The sequence below is a fragment of the Balaenoptera acutorostrata genome, chromosome 1 (assembly GCF_949987535.1).
Source record: "Balaenoptera acutorostrata chromosome 1, mBalAcu1.1, whole genome shotgun sequence".
In the NCBI taxonomy this organism is placed as follows: Eukaryota; Metazoa; Chordata; class Mammalia; order Artiodactyla; family Balaenopteridae; genus Balaenoptera; species Balaenoptera acutorostrata.
Window position 1 is genome coordinate 175,133,595 of NC_080064.1, and position 21,777 is coordinate 175,155,371.

The 21,777-nt window shown below is 44.7% G+C and overlaps 1 protein-coding gene across 5 annotated transcripts; it reads left to right on the forward strand.

The window, feature by feature from the left end:
- The first annotated feature begins 510 nt into the window (after positions 1–510).
- Positions 511–19,370, forward strand: EIF2D (eukaryotic translation initiation factor 2D). 5 transcript variants are annotated; one of them, XM_007195154.3, is made up of 15 exons: positions 514–715; positions 1,641–1,831; positions 3,330–3,413; positions 3,897–3,987; positions 6,553–6,660; positions 8,514–8,770; positions 9,267–9,384; positions 10,998–11,043; positions 11,435–11,538; positions 11,660–11,809; positions 12,179–12,268; positions 13,001–13,096; positions 14,159–14,279; positions 17,473–17,647; positions 19,165–19,370. In XM_007195154.3, exons 1-15 carry the CDS (start codon positions 621–623, stop codon positions 19,233–19,235), a joined length of 1,797 nt encoding a protein of 598 aa, XP_007195216.2. In that variant the 5' UTR covers positions 514–620; the 3' UTR covers positions 19,236–19,370. The 5 variants fall into 5 exon arrangements, with proteins under 5 accessions (XP_057388642.1, XP_057388635.1, XP_057388639.1 ...); XM_057532652.1 differs by lacking the exon at positions 13,001–13,096 and having other exon boundaries at positions 512–715; XM_057532656.1 differs by lacking the exon at positions 11,660–11,809 and having other exon boundaries at positions 513–715.
- Positions 19,371–21,777: the final 2,407 nt, after the last annotated feature.

The window sequence follows — 21,777 nt, forward strand, 5'->3', positions numbered from 1 at the left end:
GTATAGTTTTTTCCTCTTAACAGGAGGTCAAACCTGGGACTAAGGTGGATACCTTGTTATTGCTATTATCACCTCATGTAAATTAAAAAACAGGGAGGAGAAAATCTCCGAAAGAATTCTAGCTGAGGCCCCAAGTGTGCAATAAAATGTAAAGATCTTAATAAACAAAAGCCCTGAAGAAAAGCATTCAAGAGGCCTGCAAGTTTAATAAAACACAAGCGTTCAATTAATTTTGTGCAGCTGAACTAAACTGACTGGAATGAGAGCTGGCAGAACTCTTACTCAACACACTATAACGCTGATGGAGTAAAAATGAACGGAATCGCTGTTGGCCCCAGAGATACTACAGACGCGCCCGCTCAAGCCACTCGCGTAGGCGCAGAGCCGGACAGAAGGGGTGAGGCGGAAAGGTGCACCGCTCCGCGCAGGGATCCGCCCCGCCTTCTCCGGCCCCGCCCCCCAGGCTTCAGTTCCCAGCCTTGCCACTAGGGGCGGCCGCGAAGCTGCGCGGCCCCGGTTTCCAGCCGGGCCCCTTTCCCAGCCGGGCCCAAGCATGGCTGCCCCCAGGACTGCGGGTCGGGAAGCTGCCGTGCTCGCGCTTTCCTGACAGCCCTTGGCTGATGTGGTCTCCTTCTCTTCCCCAGGCCACTCCAGCAGACATGTTTGCCAAGGCCTTTCGGGTCAAGTCCAACACGGCCATCAAGGGGTCGGACAGGTGAGGGAGAGAAGAGCCTGCTCTGCCCACCAGGGCACCCAGATATCTCTCAAGCTCGGCTGGCTCACAGCCTTTTCTGGGCTAGGGCAGCCGACTTGGGGTGGAGGCCGAGGAGTACAGCCGGAGAAGGGACCCCGGGGGGCGGGCAAGGGTGAGTTAGACGTGTTTTGAGGGTGAAGATGGAGAGGAGGCCTGATTTATCTCCCAGGCTGTCTTTTGGATATTTTAGTGAGTTTACGAGAAAGCGTAATTCAATCAGCGCGTATTGACTGCAGGCTGTTTAAGGTGTCGTGGAGGATGCAAAAATGAAGGAAAACGGGGTCCCTGCCCTACCAAGAGCTTTGAGTCCCTTGGGAGAGATTAGACGGGGCACAGAGAACTACAACTATACGAGAAGAAGTGTCTAGTGATTACCACTGGCAGGAGACACAGATGGAGGGTGAGGTGAGAGAGGATAAGGCACATGTGGTAAGAACTGTATCTGTTCAGTTTTGCAAATGAAGGTATCACCTTGGGGATTTTGGAGCCAGTGTTCTCTAGTTGTCATTCTTGGTGCCCTAGCAGAGCTGTTTAATCATAAGTTGACAGCTTTGCCAAGCATATATGAGAAAGGAGTGGGTCCAAGAGCTATGTGTGGAGTCAGGAAGGCAGGGCTTAGTTTCCAGTGGCAGGCTAACTTGGGTTGCTTACCGGATCTCAGTTTTTTCCTTTCTTTGTAAAATGGAAAGACATGCCCCAGGAACATGTGAAAATAGATGAGACATTGGATGAGAAAGAGAATGGGATGTTTTGGAAGAGTGAGAATAGGGCATCATCAACCAATCTTTTTCTTGGCCCTCGTGATTTTATAGTAAGTCTTGAGTCCTCAATATTTATTAAAATCCATCCAGGCAGCATACATACCAGGTATGTGTGCTCTCTGCAGGAGAAAGCTTCGGGCCGATGTGACAGCTGTTTTCCCCACTCTTGGAACGGATCAGGTCTCTGAGTTAGTACCTGGAAAGGAAGAACTCAACATTGTGAAGTTGTATGCTCACAGAGGGGATGCAGTGACTGTGTACGTGAGTGGTGGTAACCCCATCCTATTTGAACTGGAGAAAAATCTATATCCGACAGGTATGGCAATGGGATGGAGATGGCCATTACTATGGTCCTTGCCTAATATCTGTTTCTCCTTGTTTCTTCCATTAATCTGTCTTCCTTAAAACAAATAAATGCAAAATCTCCCTAAGAATCTTTTTGGATTTAGTGTCCCTAGAATTGGGTCTTTCAAGATTAGGAACTGCTATAGAAGTGAGGGGAAAAAAGGGTTAACACAAAAAGAGGGTGGTTGCCAAGGGAAATTCTGAGGTGAAGAAACACTAGTTGCTAGTGGGTTAACTAGGGATTGGAGCAGAGGCCGTGAAAAGGGTGGAGTTTCAGGGCATGTAAAAAATGCTTCTTAAAACTTTCACTAGTGGAATTTTCTTAAGATCCTGAAGAGATACTGTGATGGGAAAGAAGCTGGGTTAGTTAAACTCCATACCCAGGTGTCTTAGTGGTGGACTTTGGTTGAGATATCTCACAGGGATTCTTTCTTAGACTCTGTCTGGCTCTCAGGATTCTTTGCTTGCTTTCTTTGTCACAGATCTCAGAGAGGCAGTGTCCTTTTCTCTTTTCCATGGCTGCTGACACCTACTTTGTCATTTGGGGGCTTTTCTTCCTTCCAGCTTGGCTGCAGCAGTGCAGTGCAATCTCCTACCCCAGGCCACCCCTACCCCCATCCTGCTTTGTTGCTGTACACATACAAGCCCTTTTTGATCTAAGGGTTTTACTGCTAATCCCTGTGGAAACATAGAGAATAAAAATAATAAACATGGGAAAGTTTCAGAATTTCTTATAGGCTGGTGCCCTGGTTTCGGATTACTTGCTTCTGAGGTCATAAAAGGAATCCTCGTTAGGGCTCTGTCCCTACTTTTATCCACTACGGCCATTTTCTGCTGCTGCAATCCAGGTGGAATAGGTGCCTCCAAGTCTCAAGTGACACCCAGTTTCTTAAGTCTCTGCCTTCTTCAAGACTGCAGCCTCGTTGAGAAGGGAGTCAGCCTGATGTAAACTATATGGAATGTGTTTCCCACAGGAAAGGGGCACTCAGTTCCCAGAGAGGGGAAAAGGGATACTGGACAGGCAAAAGCAGATGTTCACTTCATCACTAGTTTTAGCCTTACACATAAATATCCAACTTCGGCAATTAAACAAACTCTTAAAGCTGTAGCTCACTTCATGTGTCTTCCAACCAGTAAAAGTGATAACTTCTCAAGATCACAGATTGAGAGAAACTACTGTGAAGAGCTCAATATAAATATGTAAAGAATGCAGGTCTCTAGGGCTAAAGTAAGCAAGGATTCTAAAGTAAATAGCATATAACATATAAACTGCTTCACAAACTTGGGGTAACCTAATAAAAAAAAAAAGAATGCAACTTCTTTGGGCATCCCTTTACAGCCTTCTCTCTAGCTTTGAGTTGAGTTTCTTTTCTACATCTTGATTAATGTGCCCTTAGTGTTTGGCTTTGCCATTCCCCAGGGGGTTGACTTTTGGGCAGTAAGTGTTTTCTGGCTCTCTTTTTGGACAGTGTACACCCTGTGGTCTTATCCCGATCTTCTACCAACATTTACAACATGGCCCCTGGTGCTTGAAAAACTGGTGGGGGGAGCAGGTAAGAGTATTTTCCTATATTCTGGATACTGGCTGAAACCTACTTAGTAAAGGCCAACTACTTTAATAAATGTACCCATTTTGTGCATTCATATGATTGAAAAATAGAATTTTTCCCCCATGTCTGTTGTATCTCTTACTTGGCTGCTTCTATAAGCTCTCTGGGCCTCTCTGACCCTGCTGTAAGGCTTACATAAGATAAGTGACATGAAAGTGCTTTGTGAACTGCCATATGCTATACTTTAGATTAATAAACTGAATTTAGGAAACCAGAATAAGATAGATCATGGAACTGGACCCTCAGCTTGGTGCTTCAGTTTGACCACTAGTCTCCCAGAAGGAAAAGGTCTGATCCTCAGTTTGCCACTTTTTATTTTCATTATGAATAATGTAGTTGATGCTTAATAAATGTTTGTTTGTTGAGCGAATGAGTAAATGATGAAGTAAACTGTGGAGTTAGTTGCAATGCTTTTGTTTCCTGCAGATTTGATGCTGCCAGGACTAGTGGTGCCCCCTGCTGGTCTGCCTCAGGTACAGAAGGGTGACCTCTGTGCCATTGCCTTGGTGGGGAACAGGTACTGTGCCAGTCAGCTGTGCCTATGGGGAAAAAACTTAGGGAAACTTGGGAGGGGTGGGAATGACAACTTCACAGCATATGGATAAAGGATTAAAAGAAAAAACAGATTCTTCCTGAACAGTCAGAGAGTGGGGAATGGCAGTGAGCCTGTGGGGTGTCCATACATCTGGGCCAAGTGTATTTGCTCCTGCTGCTGCTTCTTCTTTTTTAAAATTTATTTATTTTTTCTCCTTTAAAAATTTTTTTCTTAGATTTACAGAAGAGTTGCAAGTATAGTACAGAGTCCTGAAATACTCCTTACCCAGCTTCCTGTAATGATAACATCTTGTATAACCACAGTACAGTTATCAACACTAAGGAATTAACATTGGTACAGTCCTTTTGACACTATTACAGACTTTATGCATATTTCCCCAGTTTTCTCACGATGTCTTTTTTTCTTTTTTTGTGTTCAAGAATCCAGTCTAGGGTACCGCATTGCATTTAGTTGTCATGTCTTCTTAGTCTCCTGTCTGTGACATTTTCTTGGTCTTTCCTGCCTTTCATGACTTCAACATTATTTTTGTCTAACATCCACATCATCATCCTCATCTTTTAATTATTTTTAATAGATTTATTGAGATATCGTTTTCATACTATAAAATTCACCTGTTTCAAGTGTACAATTCAGTGATTTTTTTTAGTATATTTACAGGGTTGTTCAGCCATCACCACAGTGTCTCTTTTTTAAAATAAATTAGGAAGTAATCATATGAACAGTTCTGAAAAATCAAAACCCTCTCACCCCATAATCCTTTTCTCCTAGAAGTAACCGTTATCATTCTGATGCATGTCCTTGTCAGCCTTCTTCAATGCATATATACACGTGCATATAAAGTGTATGGTTTGGGGTGTGTATGTTTAAAAATACAAATAAACAAACTTTATCCCTATTACTTTTTCACTTCAGGTAGTGGGGACATTTTCCATGTCAGCAAGCACAGATAAGCTGAATCTTTTTACCCACTGTGGGGTGATGGGAAAAGTCCCCTCCTAGTGGACATTGTGGTTGCCTCTACTTTGTCTCTATCACAAACAAGATCTTCCTGATGCCTCTAGGGACACTAGTGCCAATATTTTTCTAAAGTAGACACTAAGAAGCAGAACTGTTTGGCTGAAGATCGTGCATATTTTCTGTTGCCCTATGAAAATGCTGTGTCAGTTTTCCCTCCTACCTACAGGGTATATGGAACCTGTTTCCTTACATGCTCACAGACACTGGATATGATGGGTCATTTTCATTTGTGTCATCCTGAATGCAAAATGACATCTTATTATTTTACTCATTGCTTCTTTGAGAGAGAAACATGGTAGGCATGGGAGGGGTCAGTGTTTAAAGATCTTATTTTTGCTGCTCATATTCTCCTATTTTCCTTGAACCTTTTGGAACCAAGCACCTAGAAATGTTTCCTTCCTTGTTTACCTGTAGCAAAACTTGAAGTTGAAAAGAATGGTGAAATTATTGTTTTTTCCCCCCAGTATTCTATCCAAGATAGGAGAAAACTACATAAATGTGTATTTGGCCTCTCAGTTCGGCATTTAGAATGTTTGTGGGAATGAAGCCTAGGTGGTTTATGGAAGGGGGTGAGGGTACAAGGGAGTTTACTAAAACTACAAGCCATGTGTGAGACTGAAGTTCTTGAGCCATTGACCGTTCCAAGGGTGGAAGACAAAGACCCGTCTTTTAGGAACTGGGAAAGAAGCCAAATTCAAAGATTCTGTGGCAGGAACTGACCCATGGGCACAGTAAGTGGAGCCACCGGATTAGCAAACATTTTTTTGAAGTTCAGGTGTTGGGAAATCTGCCCTTGAATCGTCTCCCTTGGGTCCAGGCAACGTTGCCAGGCTTGTATATTCCCCTACTGTTAGCCAGCTGGACACCAATCCTTACAGGCAATGTGTGAGCATTGCTGAGTAACAGTGGGCTGACAGAGATTTCCTATTTGGGCTTTGGAAGTTTTTTGTAGTTATTGTAAATGTGGTTGTTTTTGATATTTTGGACACATCCAGTTCTTAGATAGACAGTTATACAGAGCAAGCCCTGTTATAAAGAACCAACTCAGAAGGAACCTCTAGTTGGTACCACTGTATCTCTCTTCTCTCTTCCCTGTGGCATCCCTCAGCCTAATGTATGGCATATGAATGGCCTCCCTTCTGAATTTCCATATAGGATGGCTATGCCTTTTTTAAGATAGGGGAGATAATTTATATTTTTGAAATTAAAGAAAGGGAACTTTAAATATCCTTCTGAGTCCTGCCTGGGTTTGATTCATAATAAGAATATAACAATGATAACATCAGTAGAGGAGTTACAGAAGGGAATATTTGGTCAAGGAATTTTTGAAAGTCATATTTGTAGGTAATTTGAATAAGATTGAGACTGCACTGAGTTTTAGCTCTGTGATACAAGTGGATGCTTCACATTTGCAACCGTGGTGCTTTGAACACATGTGTAGAAAGCTGGTCCTGACATGTGCCCTCCTGGAAGACTTTCCCTGACCCTCGTCTCTGGCCTCCTTCTCAGAGCCCCCGTTGCCATTGGAGTTGCTGCCATGTCCACAGCTGAGATGCTGACCTCAGGTCTGAAGGGAAGGGGCTTCTCTGTGCTCCACACCTACCAGGATCACTTGTGGTGGGTTCCATGCTTTTTCTGTTTTATAGGGAGCTGGGTGGGCGGAGAGAGCACAGGGCCTGGATTCAGAAGCGAGAGTTTTGATCCCTGCCGTGTCCTTAGTCAAGTTGCTGACCCCAGACATTAATTTCCCTGCAAAATGTGGAGAAAAGATTTTTTTTTTTTTTTTTTTTTTTGCCTGTTTAGAAAAGAAATTACAGAGAACTTTATTTTCTAGGTGAATTGTAGAATCCTAGGCCTGGAAGAAGGCCTTAAGGATTGTCTTCTCTGCCTCTCAGTACAGTGATATTCTTTATTTTTATGGCACTGGTCGATCTGGCCTTTTCTGCCGTGTACCTTTAGGCATTTTCTGACCCCATGACGAGGGCTCGGGAATTCTCACATCTGAATCCAAATCAAAGTAGAGTAGATCCTCAGGCACCAGGGTGATAACCTGATTACTTTCACGTTGTTCAAGTTTCACATTTCGGATCTCCTCCTCATTATGGAACTTGCACTTTCTCACTGTGACAGTTGCTCTCTGGAGCTGTATGCGAGTTTATTTTCTGGTTATTTTCTTGTCATTTAACCAAAATAGTAAGTAGTGCTTTTCTCGAAAGCAGTATACCTGGTCTTTTGGCCAAGTGTTGTGGCCTGTTGGTATAGATTTACCCTTCCATTTTTAGTCAGTCTTGGAGTTACTTATTTTACAAGTATTGGCCAAGCCCTGCTTTGCTGGAAGTACAGCCTCAAACAGTCTGGGTTTCAGCAGGCATTTGAGGGCTGCTTACTCACGTGCTCCCAGCACCTTGTTTTCTGACTGTTAGTCTGAGCAATTAAGGTCCTGTTGTCTAAATTGTTTTGTCAGCGGCTGCCTCAGTCTCCCCTCCTCCCACCCTTTGAAAATACTTATGGTATTTACCTGATCAGAATAGCCTAAACATACGCTCTGGCCTCACTAGTAGCCATACTGATAAGCCTTGCTGCAGCTGTTAGTAAAACTTTGTTTGACTTGCGTAATCTCAGTTAACATAAAGCCTTTTGCTTTTACCACTCTGCTATGTAGCACCCCTTTTTTTCCTGTCTTCATAAGGCTTAGTGGCATAAAACCATTGTAATCTCTACTCTGCAGGTTAGATTGCCTTCTTTTTTTTTAATTGAGGTATAGTTGATGTACAATGTTGTGTTAGTTTCAGGCGTACAGCCAAGTGATTCTAGTGATCATTAGTATATCTAGTGATTCTAGATATAGATATATACATATATGTTCTTTCTCAGATTCTTTTCCATGAAAGGTTATTACAAGGTATTGAATATAGTTCCCTGTGCTATACAGTTGGTCCTTGTCATTCATCTATTTTAGATTGCATTCTGATTTAACACAGAAGCTACTGTTTTTGCAGTCTTGAGCAGTCCAGGTGTTTGTAATTTGTTCCATACGCTCAACCTGGGGTTTGTATTTCACCAAACTGGTACTACAGATGCGTTTGCAATCTTAATTTTGTTATTTAATTCAAAATGGTTTTATTTTTAATTTATATGAAGGGAATACTTTGGAAGTGAGGCTCCACTTTAACCATGTTGTCTTTAATTTTTCTCTGTCCCTGAATTTCTGTTAATATTATTATTATTCCTTTGGGTTAAGGAGGAGGCAAGAATTACTCTCCCCATTTCAGAGATGAGGAAACTGAGGCATGGGACTTCTCTGGGCCCAGAATTGGAAACAGAGTTGAGAGGCACACCCAGGTTCTCTGGCCTCTCCTGGACACCCCTGCCTGTGGGTCTGACTCTCTCTGGACCCCCGCTGACCCCCTGACCGGGGCTGGAGAGCGCTGTGGCTGATGCTCAGTGTTTCTGACATGAGGTTTTTGCAGGCGATCTGGAGACAAGTCCTCTCCACCATCCATTGCTCCACTGGCCCTGGATCCCCCAGATCTCAGTGAAGAGAAGGGCTCTGTCCAGGCAGACAGCACCGTGCAGGGAGACATGAGGCGCCTGACCCTGGAGGGAGAGGAGCAGGAGGAGGGGGAGGTTCAGCAGAGGTGTGGGGAGAAGTCCCTGTCAGAAGCCACGGAAGACCCCAGTGTCGGGGGCCTGAACCCAGACCCCACGGACAGCAAGACCCTTCAAGGTACGGCTCTGGCAGAAGTAGGGCACTCTCCTCTCAGTGCAGGAGACTTAAGTGCTCTGCTCTGCCTCTGACTAGAGCGGCACCACGGCTCCGGGAGGGGACAGTCCTTATTTTTGCTGCGGGCGGTGCCACAGCCCTTTGCCATCTTACCTGGGAGGCTTCCGCATGTGTCGCGTTTCCCTGGATCCCCGTCGCTGCTGCTCTTTGGACTGTTCCCAGCTACACGGCCCTCTTAGTTTTCTTCTGGCTCTGACTTCTCTATCAGAGAAGCATCTGCGCCTAGCGGGGTGGGACTTTGTGGCCTGACCCCTTCTGTGGGGTCAGACCTCTGTGAAGGCTCAGTGTTCTAGAGAGTCTGGGAGCTTTGGTGCCTGGGAATGGGCTCCTTCAGAGCTGAGGGGTGAGGTACGGATGTCACCGAGCGGGGAGTTTACTTGTGCTGCGCGGGCCTTCTGTGGCCCTCAGGAAGGATGTGGTTCTTGTCTTTTCCTTGCAGAACAAATGGACGAACTGTTGCAGAGATGCTTCTTGCGTGCTTTGAAGTACCGCGTCAAAAAGGCTGACCTCCCTTTACTCACCAGCACTCTCCTGGGCAGCCACATGTTCTCCTGCTGGTATGGAAGGCATGGTGTGGGCTGGGGGCCGGGTGGTGGGTCTGTCTCTTGCTCTTTGGTGTTAGGATGGGACAAGGCTGATGGGGGAATTGTTTTAGGGACATGATGTGGAAAGAGTGAAGTGGAGGGTTGATCTAGCAAATACTGAGTTTTAAAGACTTAAGTTTTAGCCAGTGAAAGGATGTTGAGGAAATGAAGGTTAACATTCGCAAGACGCTTTGGGCACTGCCTCTGCTGTGGTGATTCTGGGCTCTCTTACGGATCGGGCAGCATGTCTGGCCCCGGAAGGGCCCTGGGGCAGCCTGTTTGTCTGGAGGCTTCAATCCCCTCACACCTTTCTGAAGAGTAGGTGGGCCAGATTAGGTTGTGTCAGCAGGAAGAATCGGTGTGAACCCCCCACCCCACCTGCACACACAAGCCACCAGCAGAGGGAGTGTTACATGTGGGTTGAACCTGGACTTTGAAGACAGAGCCATGTGGGCTCAAAAGCCAGCTCCCCAGGGTGTTGGAGCAAAGGCGTATTTGAGCCCATTACCAGGCTTCTCTGAGCCCTGATTTCCAACACTTGTAAGATTGCTGTCAAGATCAAATAACCTGACATTTAATAAGCACCCAGTAAATATTATCATGTCAGGAGATTTGCTTATTGATTTTCACCTCAAGTCTGAACTTCTTTCTTTCTGAGAATTTTTCTCTGTTTTTTAAAAAAGTGGTTTTAATGTAATTCTCTTCCTCTACATGTGAGCTTCTTTAAGGCATTCTATACAAGTATGGGGTCTGCAGTGTGTGGCAGGATACTTGGTAATTTGTCCTGACCTTGCCGGGTTGCAAGTAACTGGGAAAGGGGTAGAGGTTCTTAACCTGGGGTGGGTTCTACAAGGGATCCCTATGAATCCCACTGCTTTTGCTTGTCACATTTTGAGAGAAGATGTACGTTCTGGGGAGATAGAATGATTACAGCTTTCATTAGGGAGCTCTCCCCCAAAGCTAACAGTCTATAAAGAGTCAGATAGTAATTATTTTAGGCTTTGCAGGCCCTATAGTCTCTTTTGCAACTGTGCAAGTCGGCCATTGTGGCAGTAAAGCAACCACAGACAGTAGGTGAATGGGCATTGCCAGATTTGGCCTGCAGCATGTGGTTTGCCTGGCTGCCACAGTGAGCTTGCTGTTGCAGAGGCTCACCTGGAGGTGAAGCTTCTGAGGCCACAGAAGCTTGTCTAGTTTGAAGGGAATCTAAAGCTGTATCTGGTACAGTAGCCACAAGCCATGTGTGGCTATTTAAATTTAAATTAATTAAAATTAAATAAAATTTAAAATTCAGTTCCTTAGTCACAGTCACGTTTAAGTGCTTAATAGCCACATTTGTCTAGTGGCCACCACGTTGATAGCAGAGAACATGCCGTCTTTACAGAAAGGCCTGTTGGACAGCAGGATCTAGAGCAGCTAAGTCTGCATCTCTCTCCAATGCTGCCGATGGGCAGAGAGCTCTGGAACAGTGGCCTCTTTCTGAACATACAGGAGGAAAGCTGAGGAAAATGTCCTCCTCTCAGTGTCAGGCAGGCCGTACCACTACTGCTTTGTTAGCTTAACTTGCCTTTTCCATCTGCCATCAGCCCCGAAGGACGACAACTGGACATAAAGAAGTCAAGCTACAAAAAGGTAAGCGGGTCCCTTCTCTGCATACCCACACAGGGAGCTGTGTAGGGGCACACGTGGCGTGAGCTGGTGGGCATGGGGAAGCCCTATCTGCAGGGCTGAGGCTAGAACTAAGCTTTTTGATTCCAGGTATAGGGGGCGGAAGAAAACTCTCCCTGGGCTGAGGCAGTTGGGTGGGCACCCACTCCCCTCTCTCCTTCCCACCCCTTTATATCTGATCCAAGTTCTGAAAGGCTTCACCGGTAGGGGCCCTTCACTTCCTAACTGGATGAGGACAGGGACGGTCCCACGTCCCTCCCCGGGACCTGCCTAGCTCGGTGTCTGGCATGTCTCAGGTGCTCAGCGTGTGTGCAGAGTCGATGAGGTCCCCTACCACTGGCCCTCTCTCCCTTAGCTCTCTAAGTTCCTGCAGCACATGCAGCAGGAGCAGATTATACAGGTGCAGGAGCTGAGCAAAGGGGTGGAGAGCGTTGTGGCTGTGGACTGGAAGCACCCGAGGTGAGTGCAGGGGGCCTGGTCACCGCAGCTCAGCTGGCCGCAGGGCACCTGGGCCACGGGCCGGGAACCGCCGAGACGCTAGCATAAAATGTGTTTTCTCTTTCCTTCTGCTGGGTTTTAGGATCACATCTTTCGTCATACCCGAGCCCTCCCCGACCTCCCAGACAATCCAGGAGGGTAGCAGGGAACAGCCCTATCACCCTCCAGATATAAAATCCCTCTACTGTGTCCCAGCCAGCATGACCCTGCTCTTCCAGGAGTCTGGCCACAAGTGAGTTTTTGGAGAGCAGCCCTTCTCTGCCTGCTTGGTGTTCTGGCCTATAATCCTTTCAGCCTGAGTAGCGTTCTTCTGTGACTGGCAAAACCTGCTCTGCCCCCTCCTCCCTTTCTCTTAGATCCAGCTTCAAGCCTCCTTCCCCTGGGAAGGGTCTCTGGACTAAACGAATGAGAGAGTAGGTCTCTCCCTTTTCTACCTGTAATTATTCTTCACACGGCCCTGCTGGCCCCAGGCAGGAAAAGGGAAGAACCCAGATGTCGAGAAGCTGAGGACAGCGCCCTGCTGAGCAGGAAGTGAATCTTGGTATTTCCAGTTTGTCTCCCAGCATAGCGTGAATAACCACCCCGGTCACTTCTCACCTAGGAAGGGGAGCATCCTCGAGGGCAGTGAGGTCCGAACAATCGTCATCAACTACGCCAAGAAAAATGACCTGGTTGATGCAGACAACAAAAAGTGAGTGGATGGGGAGGAGAGCTCGCCCCGTGTCTTTCAGTGTTCATCTTCAGAATATGTGGAGGGTGGCTGGGAGGGAGGGGTGCAGGAGATCACAGCCTTCTAGAAATAATCAAGGCCAGTGGTTTCTAAACCACAGGCTGCGGACACTTAGAGCTGTGGTCTAAGGTAGTCAGATCCAGGTATGCTGTCAACATTGACTGTAGCCTGAATAAGCATCATCTCATATGTATCTACTGTTGATTTTCAAATGCACTTGCTCTTGTGACGAACAAAATGCAAACTTTAAAAAATTTTACCAAAGTCATCTTAGCTTTTTGGTATTCTCTATTTTCTTAGTAAGTGGATATGGAAGGTAAACTACTAAATGAAGAGTGTTTCATTAATTTTTTTTTTTTTTTTTAAATTTCAAAAGATAACCCTCATGATCAAAAAGTTGGGAACTACTGGCTTAATCATGGTTAGTTAGTAGCAGAAGTGAACTAGGATCCCCATCTTCGGATTATTTTCCCATCCCACTTTCCCCTCCACTGCCCGTTTCTCCTTTGTTCTAGGAAAGCAGACGTGTACCTCCCATCCAGAGGGTACATTGCTTCATGGACTGTGAACCCCTAATTGGTTCTAATAATCCTGAATGACTTTAAACAACACATAACACATGAATCCTGAGTGGACCCTGGGATCAGAAGGGGCGGGGCTAGGAGTTCTTTATTGCCTTTTCTTTCCCTTTAGTCTTGTGAAATTGGATCCCATCCTATGTGACTGCATCTTAGAGAAAGGTGAACAGCACACAGTCATGAAGCTTCCATGGGACAGTCTCCTGAACAGGTAGTGGGGATTGGCAGCCCCTCCCCAATGTTTCCATCCCCTCCCCTTAATGTCTATCACATTGGCCTTCAGAATTGTCACTCTCATCATCTCTGACTTTCCTTCCATAATTCACACCATGTCAGCCTACATAAACACAGGCTTGGGTAATTCTGATGTGGACGGTCTTTGGAACGATTTGAGCCAACACAGTATAGAAGAACTTGAGAAGGAGAGAGAAGAAGAACATTAATTAGAAATAAGAGCTTCAAAAAAAGGTGTGGGTGGCAGGTGGGGATTGTCTTAAAGTCTTTTCAAAGGAAGGATTCTTATACTCTTTCTTTTCCGTAGACCCAAAACTGAAAATAACTTCTATAAGGAGTTAGCAAACTATAGCCTGTGGGCCAAATCTGGCCTGCTACCTGTTTTTGTAAATAAGGTTTTATTGGCACGCAGCCACACCCATTTGTTTACATATTATCTGTGCTGCTTTCCTGCTAAATGGCAGAGTTGAGTAATTTCAGCAGAGACCATATGGCCCTTGAAAGCCTAAAATATTTACCACCTGGCCCTTTCTAGAAAAAGTTTGTCAATCCCAATATATATGCTAGCAAAAGAAAATCTGTTTAGACAAAAGGTAGAAATTCCTTGTGGTAAAGGTGTCTATAAATGATGCATGATTGCAGCATGTCAGAAATGTGAAGCAGCACTTTATTCTGCTGGGTAAGGGAGACTCTTGAGACAGTAAACTCCACAAGCCCGCCTGGGCAGGTTTTCAGAAGGCCAGGCAAGTGGACAGTTTCTAGGGGCTCGAGTCTCGGATGTTCCCTTCCCTGAGTCAGTGGGTCTTGACTGTGGCCACACTTTGGGGAGCTTTAAAAAATGTATCTTCCTGATCAGAGTTTCTGACTTAATTGGTCTGGGGTTTAGCTCCCTAGTTGATTTGAATGATTCTACTGTGCAGGCAGAGGTGAACCACCACCTGTAAGATCAGCTTCCATCCAGCTGTCTGCTGGGAATGGGATACGAGGAAATGGTTTCTGCTGGCTTTATCATTCACCAACTCATTAACTCCCGTTTCAGATGTTTGGAAAAATTGCAACCTGCCTATCAAGTGACCTTTCCGGGACAAGAGCCCATTGTGAAGAAAGGCAAAATCTGCCCAATTGACATCACCCTAGCACAGAGAGCTTCTAACAAAAAGGTAATTTTTAAAAGACACAACGTTTGAAGATGGTGATTTAATGTCCCTGCCAAGTTCTAGTCTCTCTAATGTGATCGGAGGTTTTTAGATTGGCCTTAAACGCCTCAAAGATTGTTTAGGAAACACCCATGTTTGTGTGACTGGGCTAGGCCCTATGTAAAACAGGTAAAGCTGACCCCCTCCCTCACTGCTCTCTAGGATTTTGTGCTAGGAAACTTGCTAGAGCCTGGTTCTAAAAGTAAACAAGATCTTATATTTATTTTTTTCTTAGAACTATGGTATGGGTTTTCAGCTCTTACTCATTCTGTTACCTCTTGGGCATTGCTCAGTGAAAATAACTACTAAAGAATCGCTAAAGGAGGGACTTCCCTGGTGGTGCAGTGGTTAAGAATCTGCTTGCCAATTCAGGGGACATGGGTTTGATCCCTGGCCTGGGAAGATCCCATATGCTGCGGAGCAACTAAGCCCATGCGCCACAACTACTGAGCCTGCGCTCTAGAGCCTGCGTGCCGCAACTACTGAGCCCACATGCCGCAACTACTGCAGCCCGCGTGCCGCAACTACTGAAGCCCACGTGCTTAGAGCCTGTGCTCTGCAACAAGAGAAGCCACCGCAATGAGGAGCCCGTGCACCACAACGAAGAGTAGCCCCCGCTCGCTGCAACTAGAGAAAGCCCGCGCACACCAACGAAGATGCAACGCAGCCAAAAAAAAAGAAAGGAAAGAAAAAAAGAATCGCTGAAGGAACTGAGCGTGTTTAGCTTGGCAACACAAAGTCGTAGGGAACGAATTACATCTGTGCTCAAATATGTGAAAAGCTGTACTGGGGGAAAGGAGTGCACTTATTTTGTATGCCTTGAGAAGACAGAAATAAGATTATTGGGTAGAAATCCCAAGAAGACAGACTTGGGTTCAAAATAAAGAACTTTCTAGTAGTGTGTGGTTATGGACGTGGGCTTTGAGATTAGAGACCTGGGTTCCAGTGTGGCCTTTGCCTTGCTGCTTGACTTTGAGCAAGTTACTTAATGTCGTTTTGCCTGAGTTTCCTTATATGAAGAATGGGGATAATACCTACCTCATAAGGCACTGTGAGGATCAAATGAAGGAATATGTGTAGGCGAAGCACTTAGAATAGTACTTGGCATATAAACATGCAATAAATGAGAACCAAACAATGATAACCTTAATAATTAGCAAGAGCCGCCATGTCTTGAATGTGTAATTATGTGTGATGATGGTTTTGTCTTTATGTTAAAAAGAGCCCTTGTCTTTTGGCGATACATACTGAAATACATACATATTTGTAGACGAGATCTGATGTCTAGGGGGATTTACTTTAAAGTAACACAGGAATGGGGGAGGGTGGGGCTATAGATGAATCAAGGTTGGTCATGAGTTGATAATTGTTAAAATTCGTGATGGGTACATGGGAGCTCATTGTACTATTCTACTTTTATTTATGTTTTAAATTCTCCATTAAAAAAAAACTTTAAAAAAGTATATGAATTTTTTCATTATTAAATTTGTTATGGTGATCGATGATCAGTGATCTTTGATGTTACTATTGTGAAAAAGGTTACAACTCGTTGAAGGCTCAGGTGATGGGTAGCACTTTTTAGCAATAAGGTATTTTTTTTTTTTTTTAAAGTTTTACTTGATTTTATTTATTTATTTATTTTATTTTTGGCTGTGTTGGGTCTTCGGTTCGTGCGAGGGCTTTCTCCAGTTGTGGCAAGCGGGGGCCACTCTTCATCGCGGTGCGGGGACCGCTCTTCATCGCGGTGCGCGGGCCTTTCTCTATCGCGGCCCCTCCCGTCGCGGGGCACAGGCTCCAGACGCGCAGGCTCAGCAATTGTGGCTCACGGGCCCAGCTGCTCCGTGGCATGTGGGATCTTCCCAGACCAGGGCTCGAACCCGTGTCCCCTGCATTAGCAGGCAGATTCTCAACCACTGCGCCACCAGGGAAGCCCAATAAGGTATTTTTTAATTAAGGTATATACTTTGTTTTTTAAGACATAATATTATTGCAAACTTAACAGTATAGTGAGAACATAACTTTTAAAAATATTTCATTGAAGTATAGTTGATTTACAGTGTTGTGTTAATTTCTGCTGTACAGCAAAGTGATTCAGTTATACATATATATATTCTTTTTTGTATTATTTTCCATATGGTTTATCACAGGATATTGAATATAGTTCCCTGTGCTGTACAGTAGGACCTTGTTGTTTATCCATCCTGTATTTACTAGTTTGCATCTGCTAGTCCCAAACTCTTAATCCTTCCCTTACCCACCCGCCTCCCCCTTGGCAACCACAAGACTGTTCTCTATGTCTGTGAGTCTGTTTCTGTTTCATAGATAAGTTCATTTGTGTTGTATTTTAGATTCCATATATAAGTGATATCATATGGTATTTGTCTTTCTCTTTCTGACTTACTTTGCTTAATGTGATAATCTCTAGGTCTGTCCATGTTGCTGCAAATGGCATTATTTAATTCTTTTTTATGGCTGAGTAATATTCCATTGTATATATGTACCACATCTTCTTTATCCATTCATCTGTAAATAGAATGATAGGTTGTTTCCATGTCTTGGCTATTGTAAATAGTGATGCTATGAGCATAGGGGTACATGTATCTTCTCGAATTATAGTTTTGCCTGGGTATATGCCCAGGAGTGGGATTGCTGGATCATATGGTAATTCTATTTTTAGTTTTTTGAGGAACCTCCTTACTGTTCTCCATAGCAGCTGTACCAATTTACATTCCCACCAAGAGTGTAAGAGGGTTCCCTTTTCTCCACACCCTCTCCAGCATTTATTATTTGTAGACTTTAATGATGGCCATTCTGAACAGTGTGAGGTGGTACCTCATTGTGGTTTTGATTTTCATGAGAACGTAACTTTTATATGCACTGGGAAACCAAAAAATTCATGTGACTCATTTTACTGTGATACTCGCTTTATCATGGTGGGTCTGGAACCGAACCCACAGTACCTCTGAGGTGTGCCTGTATTGGATGGGGTAGAAAGAAAAAATCAATTTAGAAGCACAAAAATTAATTATTTGGATGAAGGTACCATGGTTGTAGGGATGGTGAACATAGGGGGTGAGGAGGCTTCTGAGGCCCTGGAAGGTTTCTGGAGGGGAGGGCATGTGGTCTGTACCCACCATCAGTCTTCTGTCCCCCACAGGTGACTGTGGTCCGGAACTTGGAGGCCTATGGTCTGGACCCATGCTCGGTGGCTACCATCCTCCAGCAGCGATGCCAGGCTAGCACTACTGTCACTCCTGCCCCTGGGACCAAGGACATCCTGCAGGTTCAGATCCAGGGAAATCAGATCCACCACCTCGGCCGGCTGTTGCTCGGTGAGCATCCCCTCTTAAGAAGCAGACACATTGGTCTAACTTGGCAAAGATCTGCCTACCAACTAAAGTCACCCTAGTGAGTTTACCATATAGGTGGCTTTTAGCAGCCAGAGAGAGGTGGAACTAATGTTTGAACCAGATCCTTTAGCCCCCAAATTCAATGTTTTCTCCACCATACTAGTAGAGTAGTTTTCTTCCTGGTTTTCCTTTTTTTGTAAGACATTTGTTGAGCACCCAAACTTTGCTAGGCACTTTGCTGGGCTTTTTGCAGGCTTGGTCTCTCTGAATCATAATGATACTGCAGAACTGTTTCTGTTTTGCAGATGAGGAAACTAAGTTTCAGTACTTTGCGCTGAGGTATTCAGCTGTTCAGTGCTGCAGCTGGGCTCTGAACTTTGATTTGCTTGACTCCCGAGCCTAGGTTCTTTCTACCAACCCTGAGTCACCCAGCCTCCAGTTTGTCCTCAGTTCCAGCTGCCGGAGTCAGCTTCCTAAAACAATGTGATCACATCACTCCTCTCTGAAAAACTTTTTATATCTCCTTAATGCCTTCAGAATAAACTCTTAAGCTCAATAAACAAGACCCTCCCAGCCCAATGCCATCTTCCATCCGGGTTCTCTGTCAGGTCCCTGATCCCCACGCCAGGCTTCAGCCGTGCTGGTCTCCTTTGCTGTTCCCCGTGTGCACCTGCACATTCACACCTGGGTGCTTTCCTCTGTGTTGTCCCCTCACCTTGCGTGTCCTCGCACAGCCTGACCTTAAAGGCTCATTGGCCCAGCTCAGGGGTCACAGGAAACCTGTCTTAGAACATGTCCCATTTTTTTTTTTCTGTTTCCTTAAATTGACATTTAAAAAACTGCTAACATAGTACTTTCCAATTGTGTTTATATTTCTGGTTAGTGTCTACAACTTGGCTAATTTATTCTGTTGTCTGAACTCCCTGTTAGACTGAACTTCTTGAATCAGAGACCTTACCTTTTTCATCCTTTTTTCATGCCCAGGGTCTGGCCCATAGTAAATGCTCAATAAGCAAATTTATTTTATGGTCTAAGGCAGTACCCAGCAGTTAACTTTCACAGTTGAGCCCCTTTAGGTGAAAAACCCCATATGAAATACAGAGGAAAAAAGATAAACACATGACTGAACTCAGACACACACATTCTCTCTTGTGAGAAAATTATAAGTGCTTAAAGTACACCTAGAAAGTAGCTATCAACATGAAAATTGCTGAAATACACACGTCATCATCAAGGTGTAAGGATAAATGGTCCATTCCCGTTGGAGTTGAGTTTGAGCTGGGTGTAGAAGAGCAGGTGATATGATGGAAATGGTTTGAACTGAGAGTTGACAGCAGGAATGAGCACACAGTGGGGCAAGAGGGCCAGGAGGTAGCTGTGCAGATTGGGGACCTTGGAGGTCGGGGCCAAGGAGGGTCATTGTAGACAAAGGGGAAGGGGTTGCGGGGAGGAGAGCATACACATGCCTCACTGAGGCGTTTCTGCCTTTTGGATTGTAGAAGAGTATCGGCTTCCTCGAAAACACATCCAGGGCCTGGAAAAGGCCCCCAAACCTGGCAAGAAGAAGTGACAGACTCTTGTTTCATGTGGTTGATCCAGAGGAAATCCAAGCTGTGGGCTGGTAATTTATATGAGTATTTTCTGCTTTTGCAAATTAAAAAAAAATATAATTCTTTACCAAAATAAATTTTTATTCTAATCTAAATTTGATTTCCCTCTTGTTTCCTCCACTTAGCTAAAATGTTGTACGAAGTTTTCAGATCAGAAGCCATTTTAAATGGACACTTGAGGCCGTTGTGGAGTGCCTTTTCCATTCATGTGGTTTCAGTCATTTTAGTTCGTCCTCTGCTTTCAAGGCTGAATAGCCCATCCAGAATTCAGGCAGGTGGGCCCTTCCCATTTTTAAAGTCCCTCTACCAAATATTCAACAGCCTCTTGCTATTCTTACTACCTAATTAACCTCCTAGCCCAAAATCATTCCTTCACATCTTTAAAGGGCTATTTATATAGATATTTATATTTGTCATCAATCAAGGCAAAAGAAGGAAGGGTTGGCCCTAAGTTATAGCAAAGTTTAGGCTAGACAGAAATAAGAAACAGAGAAAGCACATTAGGACATGGAATTCTATACAACAATGATTCTTCCCCAACATTGGCAACTGCCACTAACAGCCGTAAGTTGCCATGTGGCTGCAAGATGATGGCTTTGCTACAGTGACGTCTTAGCCAACAGATGCTCTCTTTAGCCTCAAACTTCTTCACCTGGGGCTCATGGACGAGGTCTTCAGTTGAGCTTCAGAGGGTCCACGAACTTCTCCGAAAGAGTGTGCAAGATTTTGTATGATCATTTTCCTAAAAGAGGTTACCATGCTTTTGTCAAATTCCCAGCAGGATCATGTGATGCCAGAAAGGTTCAGAACCCTCGCTGTGGTCCCTGCTCAGTTTGTGGCCGTCATTTCCGTACCAGGGCTCTCCTTGTACGGTAGGAAGAAGGGCTGAGCTGAATAACTGCAGGGTTCTTTGGTTTTACCATCAAAAAAACACACTTCAGTTTACTTCCTTTTTTTCCTTGGTCATACCACTTTTTTTTTTTTTAAACCAAGATAAAGGCTTGAAACTATCTACAATAGTCACAAATTCCCCATCTGGGGCTTGAAAAAGAAGAAGGGGATGAGTATGAAAATGTGTGTGTGAGGTCCCTTGCCTTTTGTTATTAGCCCCCGAATAATTGTCCTTTTCACTGCTGACTCACTGTAAGTAAACTCCTTTTTTACCGATCCACTCTGTTGACATAAGCAATATGAAACTGAGAAAGAGATTTCTAGAAATTGACCCCAAACAAGATTGTTACAGCAGAACCCTTGGACAGACAGAGTTTGATCTAAGGGAGCACAGTATGTACAGCAGTCATGAAATACGGTCCTCATATGAATACAAATAACACGTAGTACTTCATAAAGTTCTTTCACAGACGTGATTTGTTTTGCACAACCTTGGAGGGCTTGCAGCCTCAGAGAGGTTGTGTCTTGCCTTGTTAATCCCTGCTAAAGACACAAGCCAGTAAATGGTGAGGCTGGATCTACAATGAACATCCAACTCTTCCCTGTGGTTTGACCCAGAATTCTGCTGTGAAACAGTGTTGTCAAGACTTGTGCTTCGAATGGTTTTTCCAGTAATGGTGACACATTTGCACTGACTCATCTTCCCTTTCCTCCTTGTGAATAACATAGGTACATGTGAGGAGGCAGGGGAGAGTTAGGCTGTGCAAAGGATTCCTTTTTTCTATGTGCTAAACTGAATAATCTATACCAAGGTCAAATGTACAACTTTAAACTTAATCCCATATTGTAACCAAATGAGTTTCAATGAAAAGCAGAAACTGCTTCATTTCTGGGTTTTGGCAAAATTATTGAAAGATGGACTTCTTGGAGGTCTAGGTGAGCAAACAGTACAGATGTGCCCCATTCCTGGACACTTCTAAGAATGTCTATCGGACAGGGGGTGCTCTCCTAGAGGGAGGCCGGGAGTGGACTGGATGAGCTCCGGGGGCCCCCATTCCCTGCACGGTGTGTGATCAATACCGGAAGGCAGGCGAGAATTTCTTTCTAATGACTTTTACGTGGTTATTGCCACGATTACTGAGGTGTTCCTTTGATGGACGTCAGAGCTAAGGTGAAAGGACTGTTTTAGTCATCTAGCCCTCTTCCTCCAGGTGAGATGATCTCAAACTTTCAAAGACACATTCCTATCTAATTTTAAAATAATTCTGAAAATAGAAGAATTATTGTTTAACTCAGTAGCCTATTCTGGTGTTCAGTCATCCTTAGCTCCAGAAAGCCCCTCCTCTTTTCTAAGTACTCTTTCTGTAGTAAGTCCCCTTTCCTCTCCTGCTCTGTGGGGATGCAGAATAGCCAGTCACCTAGGCAGCACCCCCAGCCCATGCCTTTGGACGGTTTTCTCAAGCTGATTTGAACAGTAGCCTTCATTCCTCCGTTCGCCGGCAAAAGGAAATCTGACTTGGACACACAATGTGCGCGTTCCTCTATTCCCACCCCCTCTCCCAGCTCCCGATTTCCATGAGATGGGGAAGTTCAAGGAACACATCTCTGGTC

Coding starts and splice junctions, on each gene's coding strand:
- EIF2D (XM_007195154.3), top strand. CDS start 621: ATGTGGTCTCCTTCTCTTCCCCAGGCCACTCCAGCAGACATGTTTGCC. Junction 3,414..3,896: donor AAAACTGGTGGGGGGAGCAG/GTAAGAGTATTT, acceptor TGTTTCCTGCAG/ATTTGATGCTGCCAGGACTA. Junction 13,097..14,158: donor TGGGACAGTCTCCTGAACAG/GTAGTGGGGATT, acceptor CTCCCGTTTCAG/ATGTTTGGAAAAATTGCAAC.